Here is a 25,415-nt window from a genome sequence, read left to right as displayed (position 1 = left end):
TACCTATGTTACTGATTTCAAGATACTGTGAATAAATTTAGAGACTTGTTGCCATATCTTCATCTGGCTATAAATGACTGCAGGGTAGTTGGCATATGCAGTCAAGTGCAGGAGGAACCTCCCCTTGAAAGTCAGTTTTTCCATTCCTTTTTGGAGCACATTCAGTGTCACACATTGACATCAAGGGAGAGCGTTGCTACACAGAGGTTCCTCAGTGGACATACCACATTTATTACACAAGCAGTTACTAATACAATTTTTCCTCTGCCCTGTTTTAATGAATATTACAGTCTGCACAGCTGCATGCAGTTTTTGAACATCATTCAAATGTCCTGTCGTCGTTTTACCAAGAAAGAAAAATTGTAGCTTTTCTGTTTTTATTTCCAGTTTGCTCCGTCCATTCGTCCGAGCGTCTGGAGAAGGAGAAGGATGAGCTGCGTGTTGCACTGGAGGATGCACTGCAGGAACTGCAGGAGCAGCACCAGAAGGACCTGGCCGAGCTGGAGCAGAGACTGCAGACCTTCTACCAGGCTGAGTGGGACAAGGTCCACCTCACCTACCAGGAGGAGGCGGACAAGTGCAAGACTCTCATGCAACAGCAGGTTTACCCTTTAATTATGTGTGGAGATTTACACTCAGTGGCCTCTTTATTAGGTATATCTGCAACTCAGTGTAGCAGCTCTGGCATACTGTCTATCTTTACCAAGTTATTGTGTACATTATCAGAAAGGTGTACATTCAACTCTGTGCCTATTGTTGGAAGGGCTACATTATATTGGGGTAGCTGTGAAGGTCAGAAGGTTGGTGGTTCAATCCCTGGCTGACTCGTAGATACTGAACCCCAAATTGCTCCTGATGCTGTGCCGTCGGTGTGTGAGCAGGTGGCCTAGCTACCATTGTATGAATGTATTGTGTGAGTGGGTGAATGCAGACTTGTGTTGTGAAAGCATTTGGAGTTGTCGTGGACTAGAAAAGCGCTATACTATACGCTATATATGTTTCTGATATTTGTCCTCAAACACCTCTGAATATAATGCAGTCCAGTACAACAACACCGCCCATAAATATGACCTCAATGCTTAAACGTATTATTAGATTAACTCTCTACAACAGTGTCAAAAAGACATAGGACATCATGAAAGTCGATGTCATGGTGGAGCGACTGGATTACATTGCATTAGATTTTACAGGTGTACCAAATATAGTGGCCACCAAGTGTACTTTTGTATGGAGTATCCTCCTTCTAATATTAAGTACATTTTTGGAAAGCTGTTCTCTGTGAAGGCTCGGACACCAGTGGAGGGTGGACTGTTCTTCGTCAGTATGGTGTCATAGTAATCCTTGATGCGATACATTTTTAAGATGACTGAAAAACATGTTCATACAATGCAGTGCATAGTAATGCTGTGGTTCAACACGAAGTCTGTCCCGTGTTCTTTTTAAAGATGGAAGAACTGAAAGCCGATCATGAAGCCATGAAGCTGGAATTAGAGAACAGCCATACAGAACAGCTGCAGTGTGTTAAACAGCAGTATGAAATGTCACTGGAAGGTGAGTGAGCCGGGCTGGGCCAAATTATATAACCGTATCCATTCTCTGGGTTTATTTAAAACTGGATCAAGTTGAGAATTTGTTCTGTAACTTGTATTTTCATTATGTTCTACATGGGGGGGGGGGGGGGGGGGGGGGGGTGTTTGTTTGTACTTTTCTGAACTGTTTCTGATAACATAAAACCTGTAAACTCTTCAGAGCTCAGCAAAGTCCACAATCAGGAGCTGCAGTCTTTGGACAAAACTTTGAAAGATGCAGAAGCTGCTCTATCTGTAAGTTTGACTTTTTTCTTAAATCAAAGAAATTCACACAAACCAAGGCATGATTTGTGGATTGATGACCCAATATGTAAAACCTTAACTCAGTGACTTCATGTACGTCCACAGGGACAGATTGAAGCGCTGACTGCAGAGAACAAAGCCCTAATTGAGAAGCTAACTGCAGAGGAGAACAGGAGGAAGGAGCTGGTCGAAATGAGTCAGGTACACTTACTCTATCTGTGTGCTTTTTATAGCAGAGCTCCACAACATCTCATGACTCCAGTGGTGCTTGCCTGTAAGCATAAAAGGTGGATAATGATTACCAGAAAGATAAATTGCCCAGAAAAACAGAAATCAGTACTCGTTTTCTTAAAATATCACATCTTTAAGAGGTCATTTAACCAAACTGTTCTTTACTACATAAAGTGGTGTGAACAGGAGTGGAGTTCTGCTCTGCTCTTCTCTCTATGTGTTAGCTTCAGTTCTGTCCTCCCTCTCTGCACAGTGTAGATTTTAATTTTCCCAGAGTGCTGCTGTACAGTGAGGCTGCCATTCCTCATCAGTGTTAAGTGGCTGCTACATGTACTCAGCATTTTCCATTTTGGCACAGTGGAGTAATTAGGGTAACTACCTCACATTACCCTGCCACTTCACATGTGCCATTAATAGATAAATAATAGGAATAGCATTAGCAAGAGCAATAGCTCAATATTATAGATTGACTAGGAGCGGTTTAAACACTGCCTTCATGCACAATACATTATTTGCCTGTTTGTTGTTTTTATTTCGTTGTCTGCTTTTTGTTTCATTGCCCCTATGAGCCCAGAGCAGTGGATACTGTGTAAGAGGTGCATGGCGCCCTCTGTTGTGTGCTTCTGGATTTATGGCCATATCACGTGCACAAGGCTGGCTGTACTCATTTGTGAAGTCTTTACCAGTCCCTGAACATTTGGCACTGTTTATTTGTCCCTGCAGAAGGACTCCCACACCCTGTATCTGGAGCAGGAGCTGGAGAGCCTCAAAGTGGTGCTGGAAATCAAGAACGAACAGCTCCACCAGCAGGAAAAGAAGCTGATGGAGATCGACAAACTGGTGAGACCTGAGGCAGCTGAAAATGATTGCTGGGCATCATGACGAGCAAAACTATCAAAAAAACAACATGCATCATTCAACTGTTCTGATTTTTTTTCTTTCCAGAAAGAGAAAAATGTGCAGTTGGATGAGAGCCTTAAGAGGGTGCAGCAGCTGAATGAGGACCTCACAGCCCGTATGGATAAACATGCTGCACTGTCAAGGTAAGAGTTCACCTCTTGAACTCATACTGCTTGTGACTCAGTGAACCTCTGAATGACTGCATTCAGTTAAGTTCATCCTTCTCTGTGCCATAGACTGCCATCATGATCTAAAACTGTTCATCAGTGAGCCACACTGTTGCACTGGGTGACATGTTCCCTTCTTACGGTGAATATGGGCTCTGTACCTGGTGCTGGCTAAACAGCACATGCACCATTAGCAGCTGGAAGTAATTCCCCAACAAATACACTATTTACTCTACTTTGAGTAATGTTCGCTAAAACTACAGCACTTAAAATTTGCTACCTTTTTAAAACCTGAAACTATAACTGTGACCTGTTTTTAAAGGGTCTTATCTTGTATAGGACTGAGAACTTTGGAAGTCAGAGGGGTGACTGCACAGCTTTTACAGCCTCTAAACATGCAGAAATAAGACAAAAGTGTGTGATTTTCAAAGCACATGCAAACTGTGAAATGCACCCCAAACTGTGCTGCCAAGCAAATGTCATCTCGATGCTCCAGTGCTATTTGCACATACTGCAATGAGGTAATTTTGTGCAAAATTGAGCCCTTTCCATACAAATGGGCCTCATTGCAAAAGAAGTTCAATTCACAAACACCAGAGCTAATAGCCACATGCATTTGAGTTCAAATTATTATCATCTTCAGAGAGTTGGTGGTAACTGAAGCATTTTCATAAGGGGTGTCACGATGGAGTCCAGTCACCAAAGACTTTTCACATCTATCATCATTATTGAGCATGTTTTGATAAAATTATTGTTCACTCTCTTCGAGTCTCCTGATTGAAATGAAGCTGATTGGGGGTATTTAGTCTTTTGCCTCACTCTGTGTCAGCCAGTCTTACCTTCGCTGCTCTCTCTGTTGTCGTCAGCTGTCATTTCAGCATGTGTTACACTTCACCACATAGATAATGGTGATCAGACACAAAACAATGGCAAATTGGACTCCACTTCAAAACTTTGTGAATTGGAGTGAATTGTATTTGTAGGCGGGAGCTCTGGATCATGTCTGTGAACTCTTTTCTAACTTGCCTGGTGTGTTGATGTATTACAGACAGCTGTCGACAGAGCAGGCAGTGCTGCAGGAATCCCTTCAGAAGGAGTCCAAGGTGAACAAGCGTTTGTCGATGGAGAACGAGGAGCTGCTGTGGAAGCTCCATAATGGAGACTTGAGTAGCCCCCGCAAGGTCTCCCCCACTTCCACCCCCCCCTCCCAGTCCTTCAGCCTCCAGTCACCTCGCAGCTCGGGCCTGTTCTCCAGCCCTCCTGTGTCACCCAGATAACGCTGGACCCCTGCTTCCAGGAAGCAGACCCTTTCTTTGGAGTTATCCCCCTGGAATTTAGAGCCATGTTTGTTTCCTCTTCGTTTAGCCTGACCTTGGCTCCTTCCGGATTGGATGAACTCTGACTTTTTCTGTACAGAGACGCTATACACGGTGGAGGAAAAAATAAAAAAAGTTGCACAGAAGCACTTCATAAGCAGGGTCACCTTGTTCTTTGCCTTTCATGTTTGATAGTATGGATGGGGAAAAGGAAATCTCAGGACTTCTATGTAATGAAACACTATTTTTGTTACTTGTACTTGTACTGTAGGCTCATCTTCCCTGCACGCACACATGTACAGTACATGCAGTAAAAAAAAAAAAAAAAGAAAAAAACACGCATACATATGTCAGCACGTATGCAGATACAGCCCTACAGAGGGTTTCTGTGCATCTCTGGAGGCCACAGCCATGCAAAGTCTGAATTCAGAATAGCTATGAATACAGATGACACTGTCCCTCCGCCCAGCACATTGTGTTTGAAATATGCATTAAATACGGAGTTGCTTGGCACCATTTCTCACATCTACCTGCAGAAGAGTGACAGGTTTTCATATTGTTAACATCCATCTGTCAGTACACCAGGGCTGTCCATGTCTCCATCTATGTTCTGACTTTCTTTGAGGTTACCTTTTGTGATTGTTTTTTTTTAAAAGGTTGGGATTTTTAACGTCTGGTTTGGCAGTTTCTGTATCATCTGTGGCCTCAAACATGTTTTGTTTTTCACATTTGCTTGTTGTTTGACCATGGGACCAATCCAAGTCTTTGTGCATGTGTTTGAGTCTTGTTAATCACCCCTCACTGGACTCACCCAATACAGCTTTAAAGTCGGGATCTTTGCAGAGAGTTGAGCAGATGAAGCTTTAGAGTGCTTGTACACGTCAAACATCTGGCCTCTTGGAAATGTCTCAAAGTATTTTTCTGTGGAACTGATATCATTGGTGTGTTGGCCCTGTTTAAATGATGAAATTAATAAAGTCTTGTATTAAACCTGCTATGTCAAAGTCAAGCTTTATGGCTGTGATCTTCACATTTTGACTTGATGGCAGCAGATGGAACTCTACTTACAGTTACCTTTAAGAGGTATGTCACAGGGACGTTTTTCCTGGAGTGGAAAATTTGAATGCAGCAGGTATCCGTCCAGCCTTGGGACTGTTGAGACAAATGTCTTTCTCAACCACAAACATCCGCATGCTTAGCTAAAGTATATTTCAGAATCAAAACAACCAGCAACTATTCAGCAAAGTGGAAACTGCAGCAAGTGTTGCATTGGACCAAAATGAGTTCTGGGCCTGCAGATCACATTCCACATACGGAGTGCATTAGGACGTCAGCCTGGCACACAGCTCAGCTTTAAACCACACTTCAACCTCTTCACAACATGCCACAAAACCAGAGCAAGTCTCTGATGGCTGCTGCTCTCTTTTCCAGCATCATGATGTCATTTAAATGCAGTATAAAGGCCAAGTATGATTAGTCAGTGATGTTAGATTAGGTGTCCAACACAACAGAGTGCTAGGGCTGACAGCAGTCGGGTGTCGTGCCTGACAAAAAGGCCTGATTCCACCACCCAGAACTCTTGTTTCATTTGTTAATACAATTTTAAAGCCAGCATTTATTTCAAAATTAAAATCTCAGTATTTGATAAATGTAGTAATTGCCTTAATTACAGCTTTCTCTTTAGCATTAATTCAGCAGCTTTTTGCAGGCTTTGAGGAGCATCTCATGAGGCATGTTATGAAATGGTTTTTCCTCTTATTAGATGTTCCCAGAGATGTTCTGTGGATTTGAGGTCTGGTGACTGTAGGAAACCTCATTGCACTTCAGATAGTTTAGGCTCATTGTCCTGCTGCAAAAAGAATCCTCTGCACTTAGAACGTGTTTGGCTGGTGGCTTTTTGCATTTTTACATTAACCTTTTACACAGTTGTGGTTCCACTTTTGAAAATTAAGTCAACAAAAGATGTAGCAAATCTTTATTATGTTACCACAATCTGCAATCTAAAAATACACCCATTTTTATGTATATACATGTCAATTTCATCTGCTCTCACTGGTTGGTGTGTTACAGTTATATCTCATCAACACAGTCACATCAAACATGGCCACAGCTCCTCTGGGGCTATTTGGAGATGATGTTGGTTGTCACACTTGTCTCACCATGCTGGTTCTTGGCTTTACAGACATAGTTCCCAAAGTCGATGGTTTCCATGTCTTCTACCGTCATGACGCTCTGGGAGACCCGCGTGGTGTGGCCCATGCCTCTGTTAACCAGCCTCCAGGAAGACTGGATGTGAACCGGACGGTGGTCCTACACAATAAAGCAAACATGATTGTGAGCTTCTCCGTGCAGACTGATGTGTGTGGAGTTCATTTTCACATTAGTTTTCTGAAGGGGGAAAGTTTCTCTGTGCTCTCTTTAAATCTCAGCTCTACACGTGCACCAGCAGGATTCTGTGAGGTCACCGTGTGACGTGGAAACATGAAACCTCCCGTGCACATGCACTGGACTTCTCAGGGAAGTAGGAGACATCTTGTATCCAGCAGTTCAACCTTTGAGTTGAAAACTATGCGTATGTTCATAGATTTTTCAATGAGTGAGAAGGAGTAGATCTAAGTTTTCATGAGGCAATCAAACGTTTTTGTGTCAAAGTAATGTTTCCAAGCATTCAAAGCCTGGAGCAGGACAGCACCTTGCTGTGGCTGGTTACCGCATCCTCAATTATTGTTTTATATTGAGATATAAAACAGCTACATGAAATTCTATACAGAATGTCTCTATAGAGCCTTTTTATTTTATAATGTGATACATTGCATGACATGATGCCAAAAAAACTCCTTAAAAATTAATCTATTAATCATTAATCAATCAATCCTTAATCTAAAATTATCATTAAATATGGCACTTAATGATTTCATTATTGTCTTTAAATGGATTCACAAGATCCTCACATTGTACCATATTCCATTATTTTCCCTCTGAATAATATTAAATAAATAAATACATGGAATAACAGAGAATCTGTATGCCTTTTAAAAATGATTTTGCAAATCAATTCATTTCTTTCTTTATTTAAAGACAGAAGAATGAAAATATTATAGAATTTTATTATTACTATTATCAAACAATTACCATTAACAATTCTGAGACTTAATTAGCAATTGGTACATTTAATTATCATTTTATCTCCATAGGTCTGCTGTCAGAATACTGCTGTATGTGTCGAATACCTCATTTATTTTCAATGATTGCTGTGGGTACTACAGCTCCACTGCTATTATTAAACACAAGTTAACTCTCGTCCTGAATCAGGTTTGACTTTTGGCTTTAAGCCCAGTCTTCCTCTCACCTGACCAGGATAAGACCAGGTGAAGCTCACGTCCACCTCTGGCTCCCCCAGCACCGTGCAGGTCACATTGATGTTGTCGCCTCCTCTCACAGACTCTGGATAGGCTTCAAGGCTCACAAATGGTGGCCCACTAGGAACTGTCAGCAAGAGGCAGTAAACAATATGAATTACCATCTATTTATGTGCACTATCCACAATAACTTCATGAAAAGTGTGTGTGTGGTGCCATTAATAGATGATAGCATAGCTGTATTTAAACAGTTAAACCACCGTCTTCAGTCCAAACTCTATTCCTCGCCATCTGCCAGTCGAACATGCCACGGGAGCTTGATTTTTCCTAAACCACACACAATTTCCATTTCATCAATCGAGACTTCAGTTGGCAAGCGCCCACATTAACTGAGCTCAGCAGTGAAGAGTGAGGATTCTTTTGAAAGCCTTTTCCTGGAAGCTGATGAAGTGAAGTAATCAGCAATTCATGATGGTGGAAACACCTCTCACGGTGGTTCTTGGCACTTTTAATCAATAAGGTGACGAGCACTATGTTTGACAGTAAAATGCATCAGAAAATGGCTGCTGGTCCTGCACTTGGAGCAGCACCACCATATGTTTCTGTGTATCACCATGTTGGAATGTTGTGTGATTGCTGCATCCCTACCCTCCACATAGAGCAGCTGGTACTTCGTGGAGATCTGAGGGGTGCCCTTGGTCACAGCCTTGCAGTAGAAGACCCCCTGATGCTCCGGGCTGGGGTTGTGCAGGATGAACCCCTTGTTGGGCTCATAGGTCACCTGTGTCCCGTTGGCCGTGAGCTCCTCCGGAGGCACTTCTCTGTGCAGGGACACCTTGGCCTGCGGGTCAGTCACACGGCAGGGCACCACAGCAGGCTTGTCTGGGCGCAGGTACACGATCTCAAAGTGGATGGCAGAAGGGACGAAGAGGTTGTCTTTGTCTGTTCAAAGGGACAGATGTGTGGCATCAAACAGTCGGTGAATTTCACTGCAAACAAGGTGCAGATGTCCTCTAGGACACTGGTACACAAACGGAGACAGGTCATCCTATTGTAAAGATTAAGTGTTTGATGGACAGCTGTGTATTTATGAGGAAGACATTAAACCCTCACCAGCTCATTCATTATGAGTCACTGTATCGCTTTTCAGTAAAACATGAGGGGTTTAAATTGTCACTAATGATATTATGCATGGTTAATAAAGTCGTCAGAGCACCAAGGCCAAAAGCTTTTAAAATGAATTATGTTTATGTCTTGATTGCTAATAAAATATAAAAAAAAAAAAAAAAATTCATTTTCTGGCCACCTCGGGCCAGAAGAAAACTCTAAATGCAACACTGGCACATGAACACCATAAAGCTCATATGTGAACATGTAGCCAAAAATTGCCTATTTACAGATTCAGCAGACAAGGAGTATCATCATCATCATCATCATCATCATCATCATCATCATCATCATCATCATTCATTTGGGTTCATGATTCTGGCCTCTTGACAAATATATATTATATTCATTCTTCTTTTAGCTTTGTTTTGGTCTCCAGCAACTCGTGAGTGAAATATCTGGCTGTGAGGTATTGACCGCTCCACTATCACAGCCAGTCACTGATCTTCTCTGCTGTTTAAGCCGGTAGCGTGCAGTTGGTTTGTCAGAGCTTTATTTTAGCTGAAAAGAGCTGCTGCTGTGACTGCATTCAAGGCTGACGAGAGCTGTGAGACTGAACCACAGCAGTAAAGTCGTGGGCCGTAAAACCAAAACAACTCACTGAAAGACACTAAAACTGTCTACAGACCTGAGAGGAACTGTATTATCAGGTGATAATCCTTTAAAGCTGCAGTAGGTAAGATGGAGAAGAGAGCAAGACAAGTTCCACATCACTGTTTTTTTTCCACAAATGACATGTTTCATGTACTGCTGTCTGGGCACAGGGACAGTTTTAGCAAATATGACAAAAAATACTTTTATACAAGTTACCTACTGCAGCTTTAAGGCTTCCTCACTAAAACACCTTTCAGGTTACATAGTCCGTAGATCCAGACATTGATTAGCTCATATAAAATGAGCATTGCCAGCAGAGGCAAACAAAGACTCAAAGAAAAGCTTCACTTGCGTGTGGACTCTCAACCTGGCAACCAAAAAGATTGTTTCTACTTATGCACTATAATGCCTTTACTGATCTCATCATTGATAATAAAGCATTTCTAAATATTCCAAATATTATAATCAATGTTTAACCATATAAGTCATATGTGACAACATGTACTCTTTGTAAATCTTATTGCTCATTTCAGAAATGCAGCTGTAAGGTGCAGTGTGCTCTGTATGCTATTGAACCACCTGTGAAGTAGATGTAGGAGACATAGGTGCGTTCGTGGTCCTTCTCACACTCTGTGCCGTCACACACGATCACCCAGCAGCTGTAGGGCCCCGTGTCAGCAGCAGAGGGCGATGTCAGGATCAGCTGACTGTACTTGTCACTCTGCTTGATGCTGGAGGCAGGAAACAAAAATATAAGACAATCACATTCACATCAACTCATAGCAAGCACAAACAGCTGATTTCTGCTTCCAACACCTGAGGCGTGAGTCGTTGAAGGTGTCCAGGTAGGTTGGGTATGACCATCCGATAGAGTTGCCTTTGCAGCGCAGCTCTATGCTCTTCCCAGGAGTCAGAGTTGTGCTGTGGCCCAGGCGCACAAAGCGTCCCTTATCTAAAACCTGGGTCAACAGGGACTGGCCTTTCCCTCCTCCGTCCTTTAGTTTGGGGTGTCTTATCTTCACTCGTTTCCCTCCTGGCCGGATGCGGTTCTCTCCTATGTCTTTTCTCCGCTTGACTTGTTGGCAGGCACCTGGATGCACAGAGGCACAGAGGAAGGAGGGTAAAAGGAGGGAGCAAAGACAATAAAGATAACAAAGACAAGTCACAAAATCATCTGTAACCATACCGGGCTTCACAGAAACAGCCAGACCGGTGTATGCTCATCTGTAGTGCTACTCTTTGTGTTTCCCCCAGCTGTGACAACAGCTGAACAGGAAGCATGAAATCCTTATTACTGGCACAGAATGTCCAGAACCCAGCCTCTCTTTCAGCCGTATGTCTCAGTGGGCACAGAACGCATAAACCATTAAAGACAAGAACAAAATGATCAGCCTGCAGACTTTGTGGAGTTTGTTGTTCTATTCTTCAGTGCAGCATTAACAAGAACTCCGAGGAAAGGTCAGCAGTAAAGGCCAGTTAATTAGAAACGCCTGTTGCATGCCTCAAATGCAGCTGGTTTGAGTTGGTCTGCAGAAATGCTTTGCAAAAACTCACGCAACTCTTCCAGTATGCAAACTTTGACCATCCACATGCATTATAGAAACTCATATATAGCAGATTGTTTGCAGTGTGTGCCTGAAGAAAGACAGTTTCACTGACAAATGAATAAAATGTTTGTCTTTGCCATGTGTGAATAACAGTTACTTCTTTGTGAATCCACCTCCCATTCTACACCCACAGCCAATATTTACACAACCTCAGATTATCTAATCCTCCCACTACTCCCAGGTTACACTCCAAGTTCCCATGATGAAATTAACAGTCACTTTGCTTTACACATAAATCTAAGACACATATGTGGAGATGCAGACTTTACTCACCATTATGGAGCTCCACCCAGAGCAGTGCCAGGCAAAGCACAACCCAGAGCTTCATGGTGTTCTGACAGGGTGGTCAGAGGGGCGACAGCTCTGCGGGGCCAGGCAGACCAGGGAAGGCTTGGTGAGGGGCTCAGAAGGAGAGGAGGTCAGGCTCAGAGCTTCGCTGGAACTCTGCAGGCTCCAGCTACTCTGTTTAGATTTCCAGCTCCATCCTCCTCACAGACTGAGAGGAAAAGGGAAAATAAGTTCAGAGCCCCTCTGTTTACTCCCTCTCCTCAGACCTGATGAGCAGAAACATGTACTCTGGAGCCCTCTGATGGAGGCTGAGTCGTAATGCTTTTCAAAGGAGGGGTCCACACTAAAAACACTACTTACATACACCACATGCACATTCAAACAGTTTTTGGTCTTTGATCATTCCTCCTGACTAAATACCTCTTTCAGTGTTTGTATGAATACGTAAGTATTGTTTTATGAAAGACTTCTGTCCAGGAATACATCCAGTCATACCCACTAAGGTCCAGCTATTTAAATGTGCCCTGTTTCTGTAATGCCACTTCATCAGTGTCAATATGTGTGCATGTCACTCTATGTAAAACAGGCCATGCCTGCAAGAATTCTCAACCATTACTGTGCACAAGTACAATTCTGAGGTACTTTATTTGAGTATTTCCATTTTCTTTTACTTTATACTTTAGAGGGAAATGTACATTTTACTCACCTGCATTTATCTGACAGCTGAAGTTATTGGTTATTTTTCAGAAGGAGATTTTCTTTAAAAGTACAACACAATGTTAGAGATTGTTTTGTTGTTGTTGTTGTTGTTGTTGTTGTTGTTGTTGTTGTTGTTGTTGTTGTTGTTGTTGTTGTTGTTGTTGTTGCTGCTGCTGCTGTTGTTGTTGTTGTTGCTGTTGTTTTTTCTTTGGCTTGTGACCCCTTCCAGAAAAGTTGTGTAGTTTGGGCCCCAGCCAACTTTCAGATGTCTATGAGACACGTTTCTCCTCTAATCATCTCATGATCATCACCCTCAGATTTGTCTTGTGACCTTTTCCAGGGGATTCAACCTTTAAGTTGAGAATCACTACCTGACAGTCTGATAATACAAGTAATTAAAACCAGCTCCACCTCAAGCAGAAGCAACAGTAAAATACTGCTTAAACATCAGTGCATCAGCATTAACTAACAGTGTCATGTATGATAATATATCTGTCAGACAGGACATATTCTGCAGATGTACTTCTACTTAGATAGGAATAGTTCTGTACTTTTACTTAGACAGGAGTATTTTAAGTCGATTGTGTTTCCATTGTGGTACTGGTACATTTACTTGAGTAAAAGATCTGAGAACCTCTTCCAAAAAATAATTCTATGTCTCACACTTCACACACAAAATAGTGCTCTCTAAGTGGCCACTTGGTGGCATCGTCTACATCCAAATTGAACTCATTCCTCTTTGATTTGTGGTCTAACATTCAAAATTAATTCCTGATTTATGATGATGAAAAAATGAAAACACCAAACACTGTATTACTGGAAAATACATTTATTGTTTTTGGCAATGAAGTTGGTAACAAGTGATACTGAATCATATCATCATGGTTACATCTATGTACTTTGACCTGTAACCCCACTGGAAGACTCTACGCTGTTAATGTAGAGGTTCAGTATAGTAGAAAACCTATCTTACTCCTGCAGAGACTAGCCTCTCAATTTGTTCCACATTCATTTAAACCACTGCACTGCACCCTCCAATCAACCTGAATAACCAATCACCAACCTCCTACAGCCTCAGAATCAGAATCAGATTCAGAAATACTTTACTGATCCTCAAGGGGAAATTGTTTTTGTTGACAAGTTGTTTTTGTTGTCTTGAAAAATGTAGGATTTCTCCACATCAGAGGGTGTAAAACACTGGCAGTACAGGTGAACCAGGAGCCAGAACACAAGTTTCTACTGTAAACTAGAGCTCACTGAGCCTTACATTTCATAGCACAAGAAAGAGAGGGTGCCCCCTTAGAGCCCAGAGGAAAGAAGTGTCCCAAACGGGTCCCAAAGCAACACAGACTCCAGTCACTGAAGACACTGAACACAAGAGAATAAACTTGAAAAAATGCCCAATACTTTAACAATTAATAATTGTCCATCTTGTTAGGTGGAAACCAGCAAGTCTGCAACTATGTATCAAAATACCACAAAATACCAAACAGGAAAATACAGCATGTCATACATGTGGAAAAAGAAAACTTTTGAGAGGAGTTCTCAAATGCTTCATATTGAGATTGTAACAGTTCATAGATAAAAAAGACGTGAAGAAGTGAGCCTGTGCTGAACAAACCCACCGCAACAGCTACACACGCCTCAAGAACTACAGTAAAGACTGATGTGATGTGTTACATCGTAGCTACAGAAGCCTACTTTCATCCCCCTAACAGATACAGTAAATCAGGTCACATTTACAAAACTATTCGACATACTGTGCATTGGTCCAAATGTGGCAGCGTCTTAATGATCTTTGTATACAGATATCACAATTTCACATGTATCCACATAAAACAATTATGCAAAAAATAAAATATTTCAACTTTATGATTGACAACACGTCTTAAATCTAATGTTAATGTCTTTTCTCAGCAACGTACATTTGTGTCAAAGAACAGTGAGTGCTTTTACCACAAACTAACATTATTTTTCATACTAGTACGTAATGGGTGTATCAAACTCTAATACAATCGATTCATTAAATGGATAACACCGACTCTCAAGACTTAACAATCAGAAACCCGCCTGTACAGACCTGCTTCAAATGTAAAAATTAACAGAGAAAACGACATGTGTGTCATGCACTAAGAACTCAAAATGACGGAGAAAAGCTTTGCTGCAGTCTTGGCTTTGACTGCTTCAGTGTTAAAGGAAATGAACATCACTCTCCAGTGTGTTACCTGTCCTCTCAATTCTGCCTCCAATGTTGTCCATTACACGCTAAACTGACCTAGAGGTTGTGGATCTATCCGAGTGGCTCCCCATCCTGTAGCCACTGATGCTGAATACTGACGCTGCCTTTGCAGGCAGAATGTACTTGTGACTGAGGCACACATGGTGGAGATGTAGAAACGGGTGCATGAAGGCAGGGCTGCTGTGTGCATTTATGCATCTGGTGCCTCACAGAGTCTGTAAAGGAACTGGTAAACTTTAACACTGGCTGGTCTTTTCTGGGCAGATGAAAGGCTCCTGGTCTTTTTCTACTGCCCCCATACCAACCTGCTTCTCCCTGCTGGGTTTGTCCTGTGCCTGGGTGCCGCTGCTGTTTAGCGGACCCTGGTGTAGGCGCTGGCGCTCCTCACTGTGCCACATGCCATAGCCAAAGTAGATCAGGAAGCCTGAGAGGAGTGTTGGACAAGATATGAAGTGATCCCACTGGCTAAGACATCACATATTTGAGGGTAAAGGAAGTCACTGCTCCCAGACAAGACAGAGCAGCTTTGGACACAGCCAGGCAAGCTGTTTACCACCCATTTCACGCCTTTATGCTAAGCTATGCTAACCATGTCCATTCTAGCTTCTTACTTGGCATACACACTGGTATTGACCTTCTCATCTGACTCCAGACAAAAAAAGCAAATAAACATATGTCCCAAAATGTTGAACTATTCCTTTAAATATTCACAATGAGTCAATTGTTTGTTTGCGGTTGAAAGACACTCACCCACAGCCATCCACACAGAGAAACGTATCCATGTATCTCCACTCAGCTGAACCATGAGGTAAATATTGACAAATACGCTCAGAATGGGCAGAAAAGGCAGAAGAGGAACCTGTGATGGCAACAAGCACAATAATGTATTTGCATTGTTTCGGTCTCATCCCGTATTGCAGGATTTGGCATGCAAATGGTGGACTTATTGAGCAGCCACGCACCATGAAGGAGACCTTCTTGCTAGTCTGAGGCTGCCTGCACACCATGAAGATGCAGACGCTGGAGATGAGGAGACACACGAACAGCAATGCCAGGATCCATACTTCCATACCAAGGATGGACCCGATGTGGTATGTGGTGAGATAGCTGATCATGCACACTACCAGCACTGCAGTTTCAAAATGCACACTTAATGATCACATCTTTACTTCTAGCATAAAACAATGATCTCAATCTGGCCTGCTTACCAAGCATGCAAATGGATATGTTGACCACACTGGAGGAATGCTCAGTGGGTGAGACTGGAGGGTGCAGGACAGCCTGCAAGGTGGAGCTGCCACCTTTCAGCATGTTAAGGTGGGACTCTGACTCTGTCAGGTCAGACTCGCCCCCCTCAGAGGACAGGTAGTCCCGCTCTCCGGTGCCTCCCCGCCGTTCTAGGGCCCCATCAGGCTGGTACCTGGACCACAGAGACAAGTATAAAGGTCATAAGTCTGCATGTTACTACAGTTCAAAGCCACACTTCTGTACTGTGTTCAGTGTTGTCAGTGTCTCTGAGTACTTCAAATGGTAAAAGGGCTGCATTTATACAGCTTATACACTAACACACACAAGTCAGCATTCATCCATTCACACACACATTCATACACTGGTGGCAGACACTACCATGAATGAATCTTGCCACCCGCTCATCCAGAGCCATAAGCATTCACATACAGTCACACACTGCTGGCACAGCATCGGGATCAATTTGGGGTTCAGTATCTCCCCACTTCGACGTGCAGACTGCAGAGGTCAGGGATCAAACCATCAGCCTTCTGATTAGCAGACAACCCCTCTTCCTTCTCAACAAGTGCCCCGCTCCCTGCCTGTGTATATACAGTACATCCTTCATACAAACCACTTTGATTGTGAAATGGCTTATGATGTTTGGTTTTACGAAACAACCGAGGACTATAAATTCAGGCAGCAAACACAGTGTCCTTGTTTACTGTATCTGTGGCAATGAGTCATCTTGGTGCAACGAGCAGAGTTGTGCAGCAGCGCCAGAGTTTAGCAAGTACAGACAATTTAAGTAAACACCTTCAGTCACTTAATCAGCCACTTCACATTCATACAATGGAGACTATTCAGTGCTCTTACATCACCCGTGTGATGCAACAACATGAGGCATGTTACTCTGACAGGAAAATTATACCTGTGGTTTTTGGAAAAATATATGAGGAAAGCTGTAACACAATTTTGCACAAGTTAGATTTCTTTATCTCTCTCTCTCTCTCTCTTTTTTTTTTAGATAAACTATTTAGAAATGTACCCACCTGAGAATCAGTACACACACAGCGACCAGAGAGTAGGCCAGCAGAGTGCCAATGGACATCATGTCAACCAGCGCTTTGAGGTCAAACAGGAAAGCCATTATGGCTATAGTGAGCAAGAAAAGAAAAAAATTAAAACACTTAACACTAATACTTTCATTTTTATAAGAGCATGTATAAGAAATGGGATCATCACTGACTACTGGAGCAATCATTTTAACAAAATACATGAAAACATTCATTTATACCCACATACAACAACGTTCTCTGGATGGATAAATGGATAAATGGAAAGACTTTTTTTCAGCAGATGCACCACATAGCAAATACACGTGAACAGATGCTAATTAAATGTCATGCAGACATGTTTCTCACAATGGAAAATCACAAAAGAGCTAAACATTTCCCCGGGCTGACAGCTGTAATCATCTCCAGACCAAGTGCGCTTTGATGTGAGAAATGCTGTGGCGTTCCCTCTGCCGTATCTCAGCACCAGACTGCAGTGTGGAGCTGATCTCAGCAGCACACTTCAAACACAGAACAGAGGCATGTCGCCTCGTCTCACAACATTACATCAAGACATAAAATGACAGTGCCCCTAACCAGTTCTACCAGTTGCTCAGTACACTTTATTTGACTGAGTCATACACCTGAGCGCAGTGAGATATTGTCGGGCAAGCCTTGTCCCCTTGTTTACATTCTATGCATTGAGCTACGCTATCCAACTCTGTTTAATCCAATGTGTATAAACAACACATTCTGGCTTTGCTGGAGGTTATGTGCCAAAGCATTTCTTGGCAAGGAGCAGTGACCTCCTGGAGTCATCACGATGAGGTTGCCACACCAGGCTGAAGCTTCACACTCGGCAACCAAAATGACAGCATTATGGACGTTCTCATCTAACTCTCAGCAAGAAAATAAAACAAACATATTTTCTGTAATGTTCAACTATTCTTTTAAAGACATCAGAATATAGTCTAAGAAGCTACGGCACTTGTAGTTAGTTAATTTACGGTTGCTAAATCTCTATTTTTATACTTTTATGTTTAGAAAGCCAGATGGACTGAAGTGGTGAGCACAGATAACTCTTATAAAATTCAAACATGTCCAGGATCTTGTCAGCAATGATGTGTGTAATGTCTTCTCACATGCTTTTGGAAACACCATCACCAAACATGCAGTCACCACCACCACAAAAAAACCCCAAACAAGTCCACGATACAACCCCATGACAGGTGAGACCTTGTCTCGAGAGCTTACCCGCGGTGGTACCTGCCGCCAAGGTGGCAGCAACAGGCGACTGGCGTTTACTCACTTTGGACATAAATTTGAACAGAATACCATCTCGTGCCATGGCAAAGAGAATGCGCGGCAGAGGGAACATGGAGCCCAACAGGCTAGGGAGAAGATGGTTCATGGTTAAGTTGAGGGCATTCTGGGAAAGAAAACATGACACCTGCACAACTATGAAAGAACACCATGTGCACATGGAGGGAAAATCTCCTAAAACTGGATCATTTAAAGCAGAAAGTGATGAGTGGGTCAATTTCAGGAAGAAAAGCACCAAATGATTATCTGCATCCTTGACTGTGTCTTTCACAGTTGATTGGTGGAGAAAGATTAGCAGGAATCATCTCACTGGACTCTCCCCAGCTCTCACCTGCTACTACACCGGAGGTCATAGTGGCAATAAGTGGGGTCTTCGTCTTAGGATTGATTCGGGCTAAGACTTTGAAAAGCACCCCATCCTCTGCCATAGCATAGATTACACGAGGCATAGGGAAAATGGAGCCCAGCAGACTGCATGAGACAGCAGAGACATGCAAGACCAACACATTAGTCAAGAGCCCCAAACACAGACACTCACAGACACACACACACACACACTTCAGAGCATGATTAAAGTCAGTGAGTGTCTTTCTTTCCTGCTGGCTCTTATCCCATGGCGTCATTTTCTTTCATTCATTGTCAACACTTTAAATGAATGATGTGCATTAGATTGTGACTGCCTTCAAGGCCATGTCTGTCACATTCTACAACAGCCAAATTCCTGTGTGAAAGTAGATTTGAGTTGTCGTTCTCAGGTTTGAGAACTGGTTTGGAGCTCGATTTAAAGAGTTAGTATTGCCCAGGAGTGTAAACATTTTGTGCAAAGATATATAAAACCATTAAATGGTTGTTAAAGGGTTTTCAAAACTAAACTGGCAGAAATTGCTGCCAAAGGGCAGACCACAAAGCCTCGACACTCATTTCAGGCACAAACTCATACATAATTAAATTAGTTCAAATCCACTTTGGTAATATGCACATGAACGCAAATCATGGGATGAGTTGTTGACCAGGGTTTGCTGAGGTGAAGCTGAACTGATAAAGCAAACCTTCAGGGAAGAAAGACAGAATTCTGTCACTGCAGTATATTGCTTTGAGGCACACTTACCCACCTCATTTAAAATATTTTAATTCTAAATTGTATATTACAAAGACATGCAGGTATCTGAGAACACAGAGAATTAAGCACTGCACCCGCCACCCTATGCCCTGTTAAACAACAGGAATCAATCCTATAACAAGACACAGGCAGAGATGTGTGGTCATAATTTTTGACCAGATCTCATTCACCTTTATATCACTCATCTATGGCATGCACATCAACCAGAAATTGAAATAATAAATTCAGCTGTCTCAAATCCAGTGAATATGCCTTCATGTACCATGAATATTGATATTAAGCCCTCAGCTTACTTTACAAAAGCAAAGCCAGCAGTTACCTGGTAGAGAGGGCACACAGTGAACCTGCTGCAACCACATATTTAGCAGGGTGCCAGCCCACATATTCAAAGGCCATGGGCAGAGGGCTCTTCTCATCCAGCAGGTAGTAGGGCATCATCAGTGTGAGCGCAGCTGACACGCCAAAGTACGCCAGGAAACACACAGTCAGTGACACCACGATGCCGATGGGTATGGCTCTCTGAGGGTTCTTCACCTCCTCACCTGTCACACACAAACACACAAGTGTCTTCACATTGAGCTTTGACGACATCAAATCATGCTAAGAAACAACCTGTCAGTGGCTCACCTGTCGTTGCAATGCAGTCAAATCCAACAAAAGCATAAAAGCAGGTGGCAGCTCCAGCTAAGGTTCCGCTGAAGCCGTAGGGCATGAATCCTCCAACTCCGTAACTGCTGCTCACGTTGGCTGTCACTGACAAGTTCCTGAAACATAGAAACTCTCGTATCACAACAACACAAAAAATCTGACGTGCAGAAAAGTTCGTCGACAGCTGCACTGCATGTTTGAGCGCTGCATGAACACAAACAACCCGAAACACTGATGGCGCTGCGTGTTTAGGGAACAGCTTTGCATTTGTGGGTTACCAAAACATACAACTGCAACGGTTTACAAATGAAGAATTACCTTGTAACTATGGTGACATTTATAAGGGAGTCTTCAGTTATCTGCCAGTTGTGTGTGTCTCCTTTGACAAAGCCGGAGATAATGACGAACAAGAGTACGAGCACGTTGATTGAAGTGAAGAATTTATTGACCCAGGCTGACTCCTTCACCCCAAACGACAGGAGTCCTGTCAGGAGCAAGATGAACAGGGCTCAGTGCAGTGAGACTCAAAATCTGAGTTGACAGTTTGTCCTGCAATTGAGTCTAAATTGAGCAGACCCATGTAAGCATAGGTGCGCGTGCGTATTGCCCACCTCTACTAAACGCTTAGATCAGAATGCTAATGAGCTCATAAGGCCAATGCCAACATATTCAGCAAGTGGGACTGTGTGTGAGTGTTTCAGAAAACAATACAGGTGAAATAGTTAAAAACCTCTGTTTTTCCTTTTAGTTTACACAAAAGCAGGAGCTGATCTGTTTGTTTGTGTTGATGGATACGTATTGCAATTACAATTAGTTATTTGGCAGACGCTTTTATTCAATGTATTGGATTGCAGTAGTTCTAAAAACATCTGGGGCCTTAAAAACAACTTACACTAGTGGATTGTGTCTGGGTGACACTGACCTAATGGAATCAGCACATTGGCAGGCCAATGGATATAACACATGATAAAGTCTTCAGATTCAGCCTGAAGGTCATGAAGGTGTAATTTAATCAAAACATGTTCAGTTTGAATTTGATGGTCATGAATTGGGAGTACTCTCCTAGTCACCAACAGCTACGGACAATACTAAACTGTCCGCTGCTTCGGTGGAGCTTTTCAGTGGCCTGAGGCCGTAAAGAAAGTGTACTTGTACTGTTCCCAGCTGTGAGTGTGTGTGACTGTGGGAAAGAGAAGCGGGGTGCTGCTGAAAACCAGCAGGGTGATGGGGGATATTTAAAAAGCAAGGGGTGAATGTGGGTTCCCAGTGGACTCTCACTGCCCTGCCCTATTAAACACTTATCACACAATGTCCTGCCATCTCTTTATTGGATTATGCCAGCTGTGGCTCATAAAAGTTGGTGGTACTAAACAAAATGGCGCTATCGTAATTTCCGTGTTCTCAATGGCCACTGTGCAAACACACTATGATTTTCAGCCTTTATTTGCTGCCTTACCAGAAAGCAGCAGTATCAGGCAGACAGCAAAGAAGTCAGGGTACTGAGCCAAACCAGGAGAGTTCATGCTGAAGTAGGTTTTACAGAACATCTCTATGTGTCCTCCTATCATTTCATCAAATGTGCCACTCCAAGCCCTGGCAACTGAGGAGGTACCTGTGAGAAAGCAATAAACAGACAGGAGGAAAAGTCAGTATCTTCTTTAAATGACATGTACTTCAAAGACAGTCTCTAACTCACCAATCACATAGGAGAGAATGAGGTTCCAACCAGTGATGAAGGCCCAGATCTCTCCTACTGTCACGTAGCTATAAAGGTAAGCAGAGCCGGTCTTGGGGACGCGTGCCCCAAACTCAGCATAACACAGTCCGGCCATGACGGAGGCTAGGGCAGCGATTAGGAAGGAGATGACAATGCTTGGGCCTGAGTCGCCCTTGGCCACCTCGCCGGCCAGGACGTAGACCCCAGCACCCAGAGTGCTGCCCACCCCCAGGGCGATGAGGTCGACAGTTCCCAGGCAGCGGCACAGCTTTGAGTCCTCCAGGCTGTTCAGGTCGACCACTTTCCTGCGCACCAGGGAGCGTCCAAATGACAGAACTTGCTCCAGCATGTCGACACCTGTTGATAGAGGGAAAGAAGAAATGGCTGAAAATACAGCTCTTTACATTACTTTATTATCTGTTAAGTAACTTTTTGGTTTGTATTTGTTTTTGCTTTCTTCCCTTTCAACATCAGAGACCTGAATCAAAAAATGTAGGTGCACAGTTCTGTATGCGTGCAGCGTGAGGACCTCTACACACATAAAGAGGGAATATCATTAGAAAAATCTCAACAAGTCACAGTGCAAGAGGGAGAAAAAACAGGCAGTAGATCTCAGCCGATCAATTCTTTATCTTAGGATCAATATTTGCACTTTACCATTCAATAAAAGGTGCAAGAATTGTTAAACCAAAGGTCAGGTCTGTATGTACAGTTCGATTTAGCTTCACCTGCTTCACACAGTCAGCAGCTCTTGCAGCTTGTTCTCTTGAAAGAATGCTGAAAAGTTGGTTACATAAGGTGAGGTTGAAACAAACGTGGGCTAAACAGTGGTTAGGAATAGCAACCCTATAAACTATGACGTACATGGTAGGAACGCTGCCAAGTTCTATAGCTTTGTAAAGTTAATACAGTGGCGTCCCATTAGATCTATTGTTTGGAGTTATGGTGCAGACTAAGTACTCAAAGAGCTGCATTCATAAAGGGACCATGAATGCACTGCTAAAATACAAAGAAGACATTCCAGCATCTCTATTTACTAATTACTTTAAAATGGACAGAAAAAGACAAAGTGCAGTCTTCTTTGGTTTCATTGTCTTGTCTCTAAAAATGTCTCTTTTCATTAGTAAGATTGCTGGGGTTCCTGACTGAAATATTTGCATGAATGCAGAATGATAAAAGAGGATTCAACGATGCCTGCTCTCCAGTGAATAGTTTCCAGCTTGCTTTTGAAGTCAAGGCTTCTTCTTTGAACTGACACTTTGCTTATCTTGAGTAAATGAACACTGACGACCGTCCAAATATGCATTGATCTCCATTTAAGTGTGGTTTTTTTAAGGCCGAGAGAAATGAGTGTTGGATGTGACAGCTCATTAACATGACAATATTGGCTGCTTCACAGCGTCTCCAAGAATACAGTGAATGAGAAGTGAAGACAGACATCAAAATCTGATTCTGACAGGTGAATTTTCAGATTTGGAAACAAATTACAGTAATTTGTACGCAGACGTTAACATGCATCATTATTCCGTACATGTCCTGTGTGTTTTACATTGCACAGTGACATTGACATTCAGGTTATGTCTGAAACTGAACATGTTGAATTTCTCTGCAGAATTCACATTATAACAAAAACACACAGCTACAGCAAAACTTTGACGAGTGCATTCCAGCATTAGTTGTTCTAAATTCAATTCAGTTTCATTAGAGACATGCACCTACCTGTCTGAATGACACTGTGTGGATAAGACGGGTCAAAGATCAGACACCAGAACGAAAGAGCTTTTAGAAGTAGCTGTGCTTTTCTTCCAGCTTGCTTCTGCAGGGAGCCACAGCAGATCAGCTGCACAAGAAGCACAGGTAAACGTCAAATAACATCCACTGATCTCCCGTGAACTGCTGCCTCGAAACTCTCCCCCAGCACTGTGCTCGACACTAATTCATATGCTGGTATGTACACTGTACAGAGCAATGCTTTTACACCTCCCCTCTGTGTGTTGTTTCTTCATAGGATCTGCCCTCGCCTTGCCCCTAGACTCAGCCTCCAGTCCCACTGCATTCATGGGAGTGACATCCCTTGAGCAGGGAGGCAAGAGGGGAGGAGGAAACCCAAGGGAATTAGGGTGAGGGGGGGTTTCACCTCCATGCCTGAGGTTTGGGGGAGTTAAACTCTGTGGAGACAATGTTGCACCATAAGCTCTCATTCTGGGATCACACAACAGGATAGGGAAGAGAAAGGGAGGAATCTTGGTGGTAGAATTAGTGATTTCTAAAGCACACTGAGACCAAATAGATTCCAGCTGCCCAGATGCTTACTGACTGCTGATAAATGGTTAGGCAACTGGCGTTGACAAACATTGAGGCAGCCACTTGTGTTTACCCAGTGCAGCCCACAGGAGTGCTGCTAAAAGCATGGGTGCTGATTGGTCAGTGAAGGGTGGACGGGTGCAATACTGGGGGGTTAAGTCCTACTAATGGAAGACAGGTATTGCTCAATGTTCCCTGAGCTATTGAACCCATGTACATTACGAAGTCAGTGGCATAGCTCACTGTGAAGCCTGGCATCTCCACAGCAACTTCAGTTACAAGTTTGAGCTCTTAGCGGAAAAAAAAAGTCACATTTTTCCATCAAACACTGCCTGCGAATTCCAACTAAGGTTGAGTTTGTAGTGGAGGGAATTTGTGCCAAGACCAGCTCAAACCAGCTTGAGACCTCAGTGGGAAGGTGGCAGCTGGCAGCTAGAAACACCATCCAACCCACAGACCAGACCAGCCAGCCTTCTCTCAGTTTGTCCATCCAGCCAAGCAGCCCAAATATCATGGCCCATCGCCCACCAAACCTTGGCTGCAGGGTCTGATTATCTGACTTGCATGCTGATGAGAAAAGCCAACGCTTTACTTAGTGGTGGGCAGGCTGGAGACGTTGTTGTTAATGCTGGCTGTCTTAAACACACACACACACACACACACACACACACACACACACACACACTGACAGGACAGTATGTCTCCTATCAAATGACTGAGGAGAATAAAATTGGGGGAAAAAAAGAAGAATTTATTAAAATGTCGTCTGTCTTTGAGAATACTGGTGTTGTACACTGTGTTGCAGTGCCCTGAGGAACAAATGCAATAGATCCGTGAAGCTGGTGAATCAAACAATCAGATACTTACAGCTCTTCAATTTAAGACTACACATATGATTTGCATCATTGGAATAATCTTAATACTTGCTTTTGGAGCGAGCAGAAAGTTTTTCGCACATGCAGGTAGTCACTGTAACCATGGAAAGGATGGAAAGGAGTCACCGGCTCATCATGTCTCACTGTTGACATGCACTAATTCTGTAAAGCCAATTGAATGCATTTGCCCTCCAATGGCTGAGTGACCTAGCTTCATAATCGTGGCTATGGTCAACAGATTGAGTGGTGTTTGCCTTGCGGTCACCGGGACTGCTCGCTCCAGTTAACACTGGTGTCACCAGGAAATGTTAGAGTGAACAATTACTGATAAGGCAGACAACAGCTCAGAGTAGAATCAAGACAGCGAGAGTGACCTCCAGACCAAAAACAGCCATCTTCAGGCCAGGAAGACAAAAATACTGTATAACTGGTTTATGTGGATGTACCAAAGTTGAATAAAAGACAGGGCCACAAATAACTTGGGGAAAATGGCCAGCAAGGACATCCAATCCCTTTTGTGAACTCTTAAGATAATAAAGGCTAAATAAACACAATTATTCCATTATAAGACACTGCCTGATTGAATATATAGGTCTGAATCAGCTTTATCAGCTTCATCTATTTCAGTGTAGCTCAAAGGAAAAATGTAAAGTCAAAGTGTAAAAATAGGTTAGAAATTTGTTTTGGAGGCCAGCATTCTCCACGGTTTAGGTTAGAATTTAATGTAATGGCACAAAGCCTCTTGAT

General features: G+C 42.9%; 3 protein-coding genes across 8 annotated transcripts in view; 1 reads left to right on the top strand and 2 right to left on the bottom strand.

The window, feature by feature from the left end:
• Positions 1-5,440, top strand: part of mtus1a (microtubule associated tumor suppressor 1a) — a 29,221-nt gene extending 23,781 nt beyond the window's left edge. For all 6 annotated transcript variants that reach the window (XM_076738887.1, XM_076738886.1, XM_076738888.1 and 3 more), the window contains 7 exons: positions 388-602; positions 1,446-1,551; positions 1,750-1,823; positions 1,938-2,033; positions 2,787-2,903; positions 3,009-3,106; positions 4,179-5,440. In XM_076738887.1, coding sequence (XP_076595002.1) covers positions 388-602; positions 1,446-1,551; positions 1,750-1,823; positions 1,938-2,033; positions 2,787-2,903; positions 3,009-3,106; positions 4,179-4,407 — 935 coding nt within the window. In that variant the 3' untranslated portion in view covers positions 4,408-5,440. The remainder of the gene's footprint in view (positions 1-387; positions 603-1,445; positions 1,552-1,749; positions 1,824-1,937; positions 2,034-2,786; positions 2,904-3,008; positions 3,107-4,178) is intronic.
• A 964-nt stretch (positions 5,441-6,404) lies between these two features.
• pdgfrl (platelet-derived growth factor receptor-like) lies at positions 6,405-11,684 on the bottom strand. The gene is made up of 6 exons (XM_076738892.1): positions 11,447-11,684; positions 10,383-10,656; positions 10,146-10,297; positions 8,454-8,747; positions 7,796-7,932; positions 6,405-6,756 (listed from the first exon to the last, which is right to left on the bottom strand). Exons 1-6 carry the CDS (start codon positions 11,499-11,501, stop codon positions 6,568-6,570), a joined length of 1,101 nt encoding a protein of 366 aa, XP_076595007.1. The 5' UTR covers positions 11,502-11,684; the 3' UTR covers positions 6,405-6,567.
• Positions 11,685-12,974: 1,290 nt separating this feature from the next.
• On the bottom strand, positions 12,975-23,555 carry slc7a2 (solute carrier family 7 member 2). The gene is made up of 12 exons (XM_076738703.1): positions 23,209-23,555; positions 21,469-21,846; positions 21,229-21,384; positions 20,091-20,256; positions 19,752-19,888; positions 19,444-19,666; positions 18,336-18,475; positions 16,679-16,781; positions 15,608-15,819; positions 15,362-15,528; positions 15,150-15,258; positions 12,975-14,823 (listed from the first exon to the last, which is right to left on the bottom strand). The coding sequence occupies exons 2-12, from the start codon at positions 21,836-21,838 to the stop codon at positions 14,636-14,638; spliced, it is 1,971 nt and encodes a 656-aa protein (XP_076594818.1). The 5' UTR covers positions 21,839-21,846; positions 23,209-23,555; the 3' UTR covers positions 12,975-14,635.
• Between the last annotated feature and the right edge of the window lie 1,860 nt (positions 23,556-25,415).

This window comes from Chaetodon auriga, chromosome 9 (genome assembly GCF_051107435.1).
Source record: "Chaetodon auriga isolate fChaAug3 chromosome 9, fChaAug3.hap1, whole genome shotgun sequence".
In the NCBI taxonomy this organism is placed as follows: Eukaryota; Metazoa; Chordata; class Actinopteri; order Chaetodontiformes; family Chaetodontidae; genus Chaetodon; species Chaetodon auriga.
Note: the sequence above shows the minus strand (reverse complement) of the source record. Positions and strands in the feature narration are given on the sequence as shown.